Source organism: Numenius arquata, chromosome 9, assembly GCF_964106895.1.
Source record: "Numenius arquata chromosome 9, bNumArq3.hap1.1, whole genome shotgun sequence".
NCBI lineage: Eukaryota > Metazoa > Chordata > Aves > Charadriiformes > Scolopacidae > Numenius > Numenius arquata.
The window spans coordinates 48,629,125-48,642,705 of record NC_133584.1 but is presented as its reverse complement, the minus strand read 5'-3'; the positions used below and the strand labels follow the sequence as shown (position 1 = coordinate 48,642,705).

Here is a 13,581-nt window from a genome sequence, read left to right as displayed (position 1 = left end):
AGTGTGTGCCAAAATAATGGAAGTTTAAATGAGTAGACAGTGGAGATCAGATGAGCTAGCATTGCCGTGGACTGGAAAGGAATATAAGGAAAGCCATCCTTATATTACTAGCTTGTGTTTCGTAAAACACGCAGAGATGTATCCTACTGCATCAAAACTAATTGGCTAAAACATTGGGGATTGGACACTTGTCAGCCTATGACTGCTCAAGCACAGTTAAGAAGAAAACCATTCCTTGCTTTGTGTATTCCTTCTCTCTTCCCTCCCATCCCACTGATTTTTAAGTAGCAATAAATAGCAGTGATTATTTTGTCTAACTGAAATCTGAGGGACAATGGTTTAATTATTTCTCTTGCCTTTTATTTGTGTCTGCTACTTAGTCAAATCTCTTTGTAAGTAGTAAAGCTGTCAGGGTGAAGCAGGCATCGGAAGGTGAGTGGCAAGTACAGGTCTCTTGCTTATGGAAATGACAGTTCACATTTAGCTCGTGTAGATAGAAGCACCGCTTTGTGGTCTGTAATTGCTTTTGCCCGGATGAGAAGTTCCCAGGTTCCGGAGGGCAAAATTTTGCAACAGAAGAGCTTTGGATGTGATTAATTTGCAACATTGTGTGTTGGCAGTACATAGAGCAAGAGGCCAAAAGATAAAACGATGGGAAGTCAACCTGTCCTCCCAGCTGAGTTAGCTATGACGTGCGGGGATTAGGGGAATCTTGATTGAGTTCAGTAATTAGGGTAACTTCACTTCCCTGAATGTCATTTTAGCGCAACTGCTACATCTTCTCTTTTGAGAAAGCTTTTAAAAGAAATTTGTTTTGCCTGCATTGATGGACCTGCAAAGTAGAGTTAAAAATAACCACTTTGCAATTTAAAGACATATAGTTTTGGGAACTGGATCTGTTTAACCTTCTGAAATATTTGCATTTCACAAGTTGTAGTAGTACAGTTTCATAAAGCAGTGCCCTTTTCAAATGACTGTAACAGCAGTGACTGCGTAAAATCGCTGTTGATAACAGGGGAGAAACATGAGCAAGAAGGTTGTATTGAAAAAATCCACTCATTTTTATTAGCTACTTGCCATCCTTCTTTCCTAAATTAAAATGAATAGCATGAGATTATTTTTTCCTGTGTATGTTTAGTCACCTTCTCATATAGTGCATGGACATACACACTATTTTGAGCACAAGACTGGACCAACTGGTGTCATTAAATAACTTTCATGAGATCAGTAGTACCTGAAGTATTACTTTTGACTTGTAGCTGGGGGAAGAGGCATTGTCCAGAAGGTCTGGTGACCAAGATGGTGTGAAAAAATAGTTTCAGTTCTGCTCACTCAGTTTATGAAGGTAGGGATTTCTAAGTACCTATGTCTTCCACATCTCATGAATTATTTGGCTCTGTGAAGTGGGAGTTTAAACTGGGGCTTTGTATACTGTAACAAAACAATTAAAAATTTCAAAATTTTTCTCCTATTACAGGTCACAATTTTTTTTTTTCAATGCGAGGATTTTTATTTGTTTGTTACCTTAAATATCAGTTTCGATCTATGTCTTGGCCATCACATAAATATAGTTTTCAAAACTTTTTTTTAAACCTAGACATAACAAGCTGTGTAGTTTCGTTAGCCAGCTATGATGCCAACTGTTTTTATAACTATTTTTAGTGTTTCCATCAGGAAAAAGTAGACAATTTTATTTCTGCTTCAATTTCAAGATGGATTTTTCATGTTGTGACATGTAGTTTTCTTAAGAAATATAGTTAACCATTAATTCCAATTAACTAATAGAAATATTTAATTTTTCTTGCAGGAGATGATCAGATGGAGAGAAAAGGTCAAGTTTTAATACTTTTAGTGGAACAAGCTCTCAGTTTCCAGGACTACAAAGCAGCTAGTATGCATTGCCAGGAGCTCATGACCACAGGTGAAGTGAAATGGGGGTGGTGTGGGGTGATGGTAGTGGAAATCTGAGTTCTGACTCTTGGCTTACTGTGAAGGATGGTGCTTCAGATTGGTCCATTTAATTCAAAAATCAGTTACGTCTTGTTTGTGGAACTCAGCTGACATCAGCATGTCAAATGTAGAAGGCAGGTGGTTTGAAATATGACAAATCCTGTTGTCACGGGGGAGGAGCTCCACGTACTTATGGAACTACAAAATACTTAAGCCGCTATGGCTTCTGGAGCAATGTTGGTCTTTTTCTAAATCAGTTTGGTTCACTGAGATCTCTCAACTGAAGTTGCAAACTGTCATTCAGATAATTCTTTATTTTTTGCATCATTTTTAATTGTCTCCTTAGTACTTTTTCTTGTAAAAAAGCAAAGGAAAATTTTCATTTGTTGTGTTGTTTAAATCTCATTTACTATGTTTTGGTATTATGTTTGTGTTAATGAATGTTCATGTGTAGCACTGTTGAGATTAAACATGTGTGTTAATATTCACTACACATACATAGTCATATTTCTTTGTAAAGTTCTTTAGGGAAACATATTTCAATATCTATCTTAAGATGTGTTCAGTTTGCAAAAGTTCATTCACATAGTGTAAAATCTTTCTCTGCAATTGGTGTCCCACTTGTTCATCTCTAGAAAGAATTATAAGAAAATAAAATTTTGTTAGCCATCTGGGTAGGGGTCTTGTATTTAGTAACAGTATTATAGACTGTAATAATAAGTGCTGATATTGGTTTCTTACTTAATTGTGTGCACGTTATAGAAGACGGTTCAGGTGTCTTTAACCTGGGTCTAGACTTTTGGAGAGACATTTGCCAGGTCTGTTTGGCTATCTTCAAACTTAATTTCTTGGCTTTCTGACAAAAGATGCGTGTGATGTATAGGAGCTGAGGTGACAGCCAGATTCCTGTAATTTCCTCCTAATGCAAGAAAAATGGATCCTAGCTGTTTGTGATCATTCTTTTGCAAGACAAAAACATGCAAATGTTTTTTGCCATATGTAATGCACAAATACATGGAATGGAGATGTACACAGTAATTCCTGTATGTAATAAGATAGTTACTAAACTATTAGACATGTAACCTTAGGGAGCTTTTCTGTATGCCTCTGGAAAGCACGATTTCTTGGTCTTTCTACACTGTACCCCTTTCAAACAGGTAAAAATATGTGACTGTAGCTAGTAGGAATGTGCAGGTCTCTTAGATATCTACCTTTCTATTAAAACTCTTAAAATATTTGTGGTGTTAATGTTATTTGTATATATGAGGGTATGAGTGGACGAAAATGATACATAAGTGTCAAGATACTAAGGAAGATGGGATTTGTTTATTTGGCTCTCTCTTCTACTGTGGGATTGAGAGGGGAAACTCTGAGATGAACTGAGGTTCTTTGAATATAATTAAGTGATACATATTTTTTTTTTTCTTGCAGCCGCTCCAGTAAGGTGTTTAATATCATTCTCTGAAGTAAATTATAATTTTCTTATTGCAATATGTAAAAATACTTTGTGTAGGTTTACAGATGCCTATTGTACTGATATCTACAATATGATAATAATTAAGCTTCTGTGCATTTGGTCAATCTAAAGCTGAGTTACATCTGTTTTATGGAGCCTTTATGGTTCCTTTCTCAGAGGATGTTAAGCATTTGCAGAAATGCCACGTAACCTCCTTTATCTCATTCAGCAAGAATTATGCAGCATCCTCCTACCAACCTCAGAAGTATGGTTGTGTCCCTGCGTAGGTTATTCGAAAAGCTGGGAAGTATGCAGTCAGCTTGGGCAGTCAGAAGGCTACCATGATTTGGGGATGCGTCAGGAACTCCTGGCTTTTGCTCTGACACACTGTCCCCCAAGTGCCATAGAGGCATTGCTGGGAGTGAGCAGTTCGTTGCAAACCCAGGTAGGTGTTTCTGAAACTTCTTTCATGCAAGTTCAATACTTAGCAGAGTAAATGGGGCTTGTGCTCATTTTAAAGTTCGTCCCCTTACGTTCCACCCCCCAACAATTTTATATTTGTTCTACTCCATTTTTCTGCTTTCACTGTTATATTTCAACAAATGGTGTCTCTTTATAGGCATTTTTGTATGATGAATTGTCTTCTCACATAGAAGTGTAATTGTATCTCTATCTTTAGTACTCTTAATTTCTTCATTTATTGCCTGATTTAAATGTTTTATTTGAAAATGCAGTTAAATGGGTTTTTTTCAGTGTTTTCCAGGTGTTTACACCGTTATGCAACTTCATTAAATGCCCAGATGTCTATTAAATGTTTATTCTTACATTTTTATGACCTGTACCCAACATACAATGAAATTCTTTTCTCACTGATTTCAACCATGTTATAGTTTTAACAACTACAGCAGGCGTTATGTCTGACACATCTTTATTAATTCTGCAATGACTGACTTCTTAATAGAATCAGATCTTAGGTGTTCAGCTGATTATATTGTATTTGTGAGAACACGTAATTGTGGCATTTAAATACAAGTTATGGCGAGATGACATAGCAAACCTTTGAAAAGTTTCATTTGAAACTGCAGTGCAGTAATTTAGGTTGTCAAAATGTTAAATTTCTGCTCAGCGTAATTGTGGCTTGGCCTACATACTACTACTTATTTTAGAGTTCATAGTTGGCTTAGTTGTCTAAGAGGTCACAACGTTCATAGATTTATCTTTGTTTAATAAAAACATCTGAGAGGGCTTGCATTCTGTGCCTGAAGAATGGGGGAGAAGGGAGCAGTGGCTACAGTACCAATGCAGTATAATTAATGCAGCTGCAAGTGTGTAGCCTTTTTCTTTACAGAATTGCTTATATAGCAGTGCGTATGAGGAAAAACTTGTTTCCCCCCCTATGTGCCTATACCTGGAATTAGAATTTGAAGTCTCTTGGCACTGTAAGTCAGAATTTGTTAGACTCCCTATGAATTCACTGCCTCTATATCGCTGTCTCATTCTTTCTAAAGGCTTTGTATCCTGTTGGTTGCAGTGCTGTGCAGCTGCTCAGCCGCTGGCTATTACCCTCTTGCATCCTCACTTCTCCAAGGGAAAAGATTCTCCGTCTTCTCCATTCACAAAACTTGAGACTCAATTGGTTGCTCAGGTTCCTTTGTTAATGAAGTATCATTTGTATCAAAAGTTCAGTGATGATTAATTTGGTATTTGCCCCAGGAAGCCAAACCCAGGTCATGATTTCTGTTAAAGCTTATTTAATCAGTTTCGTCTGCGATTTACTTTCTTCATAAACTAAGCATAAGCTTTTCAGCTCATGTTTCTTAATGGTCCTACATGTTTGGTCCAAGCACTCTGTCTTTGTATGTAGATAGGTGCAAAAAATATTTATCAGAAGCACATGCTGACCAGGTGATATATTCAAGTGTCTTTTGTGGACCTTCCATCAGTTCTATGGCCTGTGGAAATTTTGCTCACAAAACTATTATCGTGTGTAACATTTGCTTCTGTGGAGTTGCCCAACTCCTCAGAGGCACAGTTCAGGTAATAGATGTTTTTCATGGAAGTTCTTTAGCCTACGTAGTACAGCAGGGTGCATATAATTGAAAAAAAATAATGATTATGTTGACTGAAAAATAGCAAAAAAAAAAAAAATCACAGAGAATGGAAGGTCATTTTATCTAGGGACTAGAATAGTGAGAGGATGTCAAAGATACCTATGTGTTCTTCTCCCTGTCTTCCCCTGCACTCTGGTTTTTCTATCATGGAAGCTTTTAAATCAGATTTTCTAGGGTTTCCTTATGACATCAGTTATAATTCTTACATTTGATTGTTTGACTGGTAAGAGAGTATATTTATTTTGTATTTACAGATTCTTTATCAGGCTGTGAATTACCAGTTTCTTCCTTCAGAAGGAGGTGAGAATGTAAATATCTCAGGACCACCTTCTTTGATCAGTAAGGATATAGAGGTAAGCTTTAAAGGGAGTTTTATGAACTAATGATTGTGTTCCATATTATACTGAAGAGCTGAACTTGAGTTTTTAGCAACAGCTACCTGTTTACTAGATAAAATGCACAATGTTAAATAATTCTACTAACTTCTGTTCTTAAATTGTTTTAAGATTAAGGTTTTGCTTATATATAGTGTTCTGATTTTTTTTTTTTGTTGCTTCTTCCTGCACAGTCTTAGCACTGTAGCACAAACAAACCCTGAGGCAGGAGAAAAGTGCAACAAAACTTAACACAATAAAATGTATAAATGTTGGTTTGATTTTTTGATCTGTCCCAATTGCAAAGCAAGACATTTGAAAATAAACCTAAGCTACGTATTTAATTTAAAAATGTCTTGAATTAAACTTATTTTTCTCCTTTGTTCTCGGCAAAGTCGTCATAAACTTCATGATGCAATATTATAATTTTCATATATTGCATGTGAAATTATTTTTGTGTTTAAGATCAGAAGGAACATTGGAAGTAGAGGTAGGGCAGCAGGAAAAAAGTCTACAGTTATTCTTTCTACTTTTCATGTTAATTATTTTTAAAAAAGCATGTACATTTACAATTGCAAGTACATTTCTCTCATTAAAGAAGATGTAATAATGTATTTATGAAAGAAAGGAATGTCTTTTTCATCCTCTTCAGAGTGGAAAATTCTAAATTTATTTTTTTCCTTTGTTTTCTGTTTAATTGATGATTTCTATAGGTGGTAAACAGATCGAAGCAGGGCAAAAATCTTAAAGAAATGCATAAAAGAATAGAGAAAGAAAGAAAAGGCGTGGTTCATGTTGTATAATCTGGCTTTTCCCAAAAAGTAACTGAATTGCAGCCTCAGTGTCATTATACCCTTGGGGAAATTTTACCAATCACAGCTGTAGGTGGAACACACTACTGTGCCTTTGGTATATTTAACACTATGTAGCTTAAAAACCTACACTTCTCCTTTATGTTATTGGAATGGGAACAGGCAACTTCTATGTTCATCTCTCGTGTATGTTTGTTTATATATGTATAGGCATACGTACATACTTTGTAAATGCATATGTAAACCTACGTATACATATTTGCATACATAAAAAATAAATGGGTAGGAAAGTAAAACAGCACTGGAAACAGTGGTCAAAGGAAGAGAGCTAAACGCTTTCTCTGCTAGAATCACTGATGTGAAGAACAGGTCTGTTCACAGGCATGAATGTGTTTTATTTTCTGGAAATTGGTAAATCTGCGAGATGTTTATGAAAAGTAGAACCTTCTGATGTGGGTGTGGATACATATGTTTACAATATTTTAATGTATATAACAAATTTGTCATGCGTCACCTTTTATATGCTGTAGTACTATAAACTGTATGTTGTGACGGAATGATTACACATTGCATATAAATGATTCGAAAACTTATTCAAGGGTTTATCAGAGTTAACTCACTCTAGTGTGAGTTATCACACTAAACTCGCTAATTAACTTCATTATCAATTCAATTTGGATATCTAAAGCAATTTTCATTATGCTGAGGAATTCACATTTAGAAAATTATCCATTCATATGTTCTCTAATATATCTTTCCTTCCAGCCCCACTTAGTTGTGGTTGGTTGGTTAGAATTGGAAGTAGGCAAAGAGTTGCCCTGACCAGTCTGTATGTTGCTGCATTAAGGCTTTTTTCCTTCCTATTTTAATACAGCTTTTTAGCACGTCATATTTCAGACTGTTACACTATGAAATGAGTTCTGTATATTTGCTAATTCTTTTTGTTCTCTCCCAGTTGACTTAATAGGGATTTACAGCTTCTTTCATTTCTTGCAATGACACAGGAAGAAACATAGCCAAGAATTTAGTCACTGTATAACCCTTCTTTTGTTACAGATGTCTGAAATGTTAGAAAAGCAATATATTCAATAACTCAGTTTCTCTGACTTAACTGAATCCCATAGTTCCACTTCAGCTAATTCCTCGTGCTTCACCTTCATTGTCTTGCACAGAATTTCAGTTTCTTCAAGGAAAAAACAAACTATAAGATTTTTCTTTAGGCTTTCTTTTACTCTAATGTTGTGATTAAATTACAGAACCCTTTTCTCAAGGAGTCAACAAATGTTCTCCTTTCTTACTTATTGATACCTTTTCAAATTGGTGCTCTAAATGTAATTTTCCTTATCTTTACTTGACTAAGCTTCTAGCATATATGTGTTTGGGCATCCGTTTCTCTATTGCATTCAAAATACCTCTCTGTAAGTATATAAACTTTTCATTTCAAAGCTTTAGTGACCTTTTTTTACCTCCTCTTACCTTTATCTAGTATTGAATCATTAGTTGCCGCTGGCATTTTTTTCATTATACAACGTGCAACACCAGCTGGTCATGCTTGCCAATCGTTCTTCTCTTGATGAGCTCCTCTCTAGAAATGTCTAGAAAGTAATTTCGTTTTTGTTGTTTTAAGTTTTTCCCCTGAAACTTTTTTTCTTATGAAACTTGCAGAAATCCTGAGAGCAACTGGCTACATATCTTCACAGATTGTGTAGAAATGTGGTGTTTAACGTTGCTGGCCGATTGACTTCAGTATAACTTTTTTCTGAGTTTTTGGTGGTCCTACTCTGAAGGAAATTCCTGATTGCTATGATAAAGCGGCACAAAATTATTCTGTAGGAACTAATGCATTTGCACAAGGACGTACTTTATTACCTTAGTGCCAGGTTGTCACTGTTGATTGAACTCTTGAGATCTGTTGGAGAAATTATCCGCTGGAAGCTACAATCATTCCAACATAGCAGATTATTTTTAAGCAAAATGTTAAGTTTTCCCAATCCCCACCATTTTTTCCACTGCAGTGCGTGCTACAAATGCCTCAACCAACTAATCTGGTGCTTCTCAAACAAAATATCTCAGAAAATTAAAGTCTGAATTCATGAAAAACATTTTGGAATATTATTGCTAACATTATTAGATTAAAGTAGTCACAAGGTGCTGTGCTGTGTAGAAACAATAAACATCAATTGCCTTGTAAATGAGCTCTGACTTTTATGTTAAATCTGCGTGATACTTAAGACATGCATTATGTCTGTTATAAGTAAAGTCATTATCTTTTACATATCTGAATGCGAAAACTTAATTACAGTAAAGTGGCACATCAGCACCAGAGAAATCTGCAGTTTCCTTGAAACCAAACTCTTTGATAGGAGAGCGGACATAATTTCTAGAGGAGAGTATCTTCAAATTCTAGAAGTGATTTTCTTAAACGTGCCTTAAAGCAAAGAAAATTTCCAATTAACAGCATTAGCAATTTCTTTGCTTCTGTGTTTTTTCCCACGCACTAGATCTGGGAAAAGACAGGATCTTTTAAAACATTTGTGTACATTTAAATGGTATGTCGTGCTTTTTTATCCCTGCTGGTTAGAAATTATTAGGGAATATTATATTTGTGGCATGCATATATTATTATTATTATGTTGTATTTATGTGGAAACTCTTCCACCTTCAGTCTTTGGAACCTTAGGGCAAAAATAATGCTCCAGCTGCTGTTTCAAATAATTGTGATTTTTTTTTCTTTAATTTTGCAATTAACTGGAGCTGTGTTTTGTGGTTTAGTAAATGTACTGTTTTTTTTTTTTTCTGTAATAACTAAATTAGAATTACTCTTAGAGAGAGGTAGCTGTAATTCCTGAAGGAATCATGTTCATTTACAGTGTCACTGAACTCTTGTGTGGAGAAGGAGAAAAATCTCAACGTGGAACTCTAGATGTGCACTATTTAAACTCCTGTTGTAGGCAGTGGAGATCCAGTCAATGGTGCATAGAGAACAATGCAGTTAATTAGCCATTAGGTGCTTGATTCAGTTACTTAATCATAGCTAATAGCAATTTGAGGTACTCTAAGTTATCCTCCTGTCCTTTAGCTACTGACCCCAAAAGTCTAGGTCCTCTGTCAGATCTACAAGTGTTAAGCAGAGACCTTAATTACTGCTATATCTCTCAGACAGTCATCAAAGCCTATGTTTAAGCAGCCGAATCAAATGCATTGTGTGTGCTTAAGCCTGCGGGTTACTTTTTTCGGTTCCAGTGACATTATAGTCCTAATAAGAGCTGAGACATCCAATGACACCTGAATTTTAGTGTTGTCATCTTGAGCTGAATCTTTTCCGTAATCTCTCATCTGGGGTCTAGTTTATCTAGGACTGGAGTTTTCAATTAGGCTGGCTCATTAACTGTGACATACAATACAAAGAAAAAAACCAAAACCTAAAAAAAACCAACGCAAACCCCTCCAAGGAACAAAACATAAATGTAGAATAAACATGAATAGTTACGTAAAATTTTAAGTTATTCTTTTCCAATGGGAATACCAAGAAGTGAAAAAGAGAAAGGAAAGTTAATACTTTAACACTTGATGTTCTGTCTTATGAACAGAATCTGTTGCACCTCACGTTTTCTTCATAATCTTAATGCATAATGACTCAAAATTCAGAAAGTGTATACAGTGTATGGGGTTTTTTTTGCATGTTTTGATCCTTTTACCTTCACTAATTGTCATTAAAGACCAAAAAACAAAATCTGTGTTGCAGGTGGTCTAATTTATTACTCTTCTGTGGTTTATTTAAAAAGTAGTTAGCTTTGTTGTTTGTCCTTGCGTTAGACTGTTTGGTATTATACTGATGTGTAAATATGAGCATATGTATATGTATAAATATTTTAGCTGTTGTTTTAGAATATCTTGATAATTCAGAATTTGTTGGCTTTTTTTTACATCAATTTAGATTCATACAAAATTTTAAGATGCTAATTTAGGATTAACTTATTATAACTTCTAATAATTTATTAGTTGTTGGTGCTATTTCTTTTATTGGAAGTGCTTACTTTTATAAAGGATATTAGAAAGAAATAATACAAGAAAATAATTTATCTCAAACACTTCTCAAAACCTCCAAACTATAACTTATTCCTGAAGATACAATTAAGGGATTAAAGTTGTCTTCATAAAATGAGACCTCCAACAGTCTCTAAGAAATCATTTATTTATGAGAGATTGATTCAGGATAGTAAAAGTTACAGCCTGAAAGTGTTGTTGTTCCAGGTACACGGAGGAATGTCTTTTTAGAACACAGAATTCTTATTTGTGCAGAGAAGTCTGTAATTACTCGTAAGAGTTGAAATGGTTTTTAGAAAAAAATCAATAGTTCATCTGATAGCTGTAGAGCTCTAGAAGCATACACACCAGCATACAATTAGCCTGTTAGTTTTCTCACTAGTGAAGAACGTTTATTTTAAAAAAAATGTGTTTTGCTCAAATGCAGTTGAGCTTGGGGAGGGATTTTTTTTCTGGTTCTGTTTTGTTTGGGTTTATTTTTTACCAATAGAGAATCAGTTAGATGTCCTGCAGTGTCTCCTTGAAAAGGAGGCAGAGAGAAAAATTAGTATGAAAGATTTTTGTAGTTTACTTTAAACGGTATATACAGAATACTAAGTACCAAGACTGGTTTATTTAAAAAAAAACAACACCACACAAACAAGAAATTCTCCCCCACCCCACCAAGCCACCAGACCTAGGATTTTCTTTTGCTTTTTACTTTTCAGAGGCGTAAAAATCCTGGCTTGTTCTACTTGGCATGTTCTTTCTTCATTTGGTGAATCAAGAGCTGAAATTTCCAGTTTAGCCAATCAGTTAATTCGTGGTCCATCTGTGAAATGCAGAATATGATTTCAGAAACGACTGAAAAAAATGCTGAAGACTTAATGGAAAGAAGGACTTAAGATCATAGAATAGAATCATAGAATGGTTAGAGTTGGAAGGGACCTTAAAGACCATCTAGTTCCAACCCCCCTGCCATGGGCAGGGACCAGGTTGCTCAAAGCCCCATCCAGCCTGGCCTTGAACACCTCCAGGGATGGGGCATCCACAGCTTCTCTGGGCAACCTGTTCCAGTGCCTCACCACCCTCACAGTGAATAATTTCTTCTTAATATCTAGTCTAAATATCCCCTCTTTCAGTTTAAAACCATTACCCCATGTCCTGTCATTGCGATCCCTCTTAAGACAGACTGCTACTTCAGTGGTCAGCTTGAGGCAGTGATTTAATGCATACTACAGTAAAAGGTTCTAAAACCAAATTCATCTACAGTGAAATTCTGCCTTATTGGAGCTAACTTGTTTTGTCACTGAAGTTACAGTGGGACATAATTCACTGGAGCATAACTTGGCATCCTTTTGCTCTGATGTCTGAAGTTTTGTCATGAGTTAGTAACTTGTAAACTAATACCTCACATTCAGTTATACAGGTATACATTTTTCTATTGCAGTACACTTCATTTTATGGGGAAATGAATAATAGTTTTTAGGGAGAAACATTGGATATAAAGCTGTTGAAATTTGCTCTATGGAGGAAAATATATTTTCTATTGCTGAAGACAATGTGCTTACATTAGCATGCTGATTATGTATTTATGTTTACTGTGGAACTTTTGTAAAGCATGCAATTAACACAAACTTTTCGAGATTAGAATAGCGCAGATCAACCAATGTGGATGGTGTGGGTATTATTTAAATGTTTTACATGAGAGAGAGCTGGTAACAGAAACCTCCATTTGTGGAACATGCCTTCCACTTTTAAGAAACGCGAGTTTACTGAGGCTCAGTAAAGATGTTTTGCAGCATAACGTGTAGCCGTATACGTGCATGTATTGCAGAAGCAGTTTGGGATTGAGAATAGGCTGGAGTCTCGATTCTTTTTTGCAGTCTTTTAGGTTTGCTATATTTGGTACCTCATAAGTGCCAACTGCAGAATTTCAAATCTTGATGATACTTTTTCACTTGGCGTGGAGATGAATTTTTACATCTCTTCACCATTTTCCCTACTGAGAATTCAACTTAATGCTACCTCTGTGCAAGTACAAGATTGTCTCTACTATAAGCTTTCTTGAATTATTGAAGATTAATTTTAGCATACTCAATCTCCTTATTTGTTGAGAGATCGTTATTTTAACAGAAGCATTCAACAATTGTGTAAAATATTATCATTATAAACTTTTGAATTAAGAACAGCTGGTGTCTGTGGAAACGAGATTATAGTTGAATAAGGGGCAAAATGTTCTACTGATCATGCTACTCCAGATTGAAACTTCTACATCACTTTTAACTTGTCTTTTGTTTGTTTTTATGACGGCTGCTGCTTAAATTAATGATCATTAAAATATGTTATTAACATAGTGTGCCTGAACAGTAATGCATTTGGCTTTAGGTCATTAACCTAATTAAAGAATGAGTCTAACACTTGCTATTGTGTGTTGGATATGCTCACAGGATGAAACCAACGTTTCCTCTAGCCAGTCTGCTGATTTGTTGTACTGGACAACATCAAAAACCATGAAGGTTTTGTCTAACACAACTATGACTACAAAAGCCATGCTGCACGCTGTCAGTGATGGACAGTGGTGGAAGAGATCATTAACTTACCTTCGACCATTACATGTAAGGGATTGCTGATGTGTCTCCAGGTGTTTACACCTTCAGTGATGCATTAGTATAAAAGCTAGGCTTCTTTGTAGGTATCTGATAACTGAAGACCTCAAATCAATAAATGAACTAAGAGACATTAGGGCATTGTTTGCAAGCAAATCCTAATGAGAGAAGGGGTCTAGAGCTGTTTTCTTTTCTTGTTTTCTAATCTGTTTTCTCCAGCTTTCTTAGCATAGTGTGAGAAGG

General features: G+C 35.5%; 1 protein-coding gene across 1 annotated transcript in view; it reads left to right on the top strand.

Annotated features, from left to right (window-relative positions):
* The window catches only part of NBAS (NBAS subunit of NRZ tethering complex), a 177,495-nt gene that overhangs the window by 66,730 nt on the left and 97,184 nt on the right, over window positions 1-13,581 (top strand). The window contains exons 32-35 of the mRNA XM_074153641.1: window positions 1,808-1,921; window positions 3,694-3,851; window positions 5,772-5,870; window positions 13,180-13,347. Coding sequence (XP_074009742.1) covers window positions 1,808-1,921; window positions 3,694-3,851; window positions 5,772-5,870; window positions 13,180-13,347 — 539 coding nt within the window. The remainder of the gene's footprint in view (window positions 1-1,807; window positions 1,922-3,693; window positions 3,852-5,771; window positions 5,871-13,179; window positions 13,348-13,581) is intronic.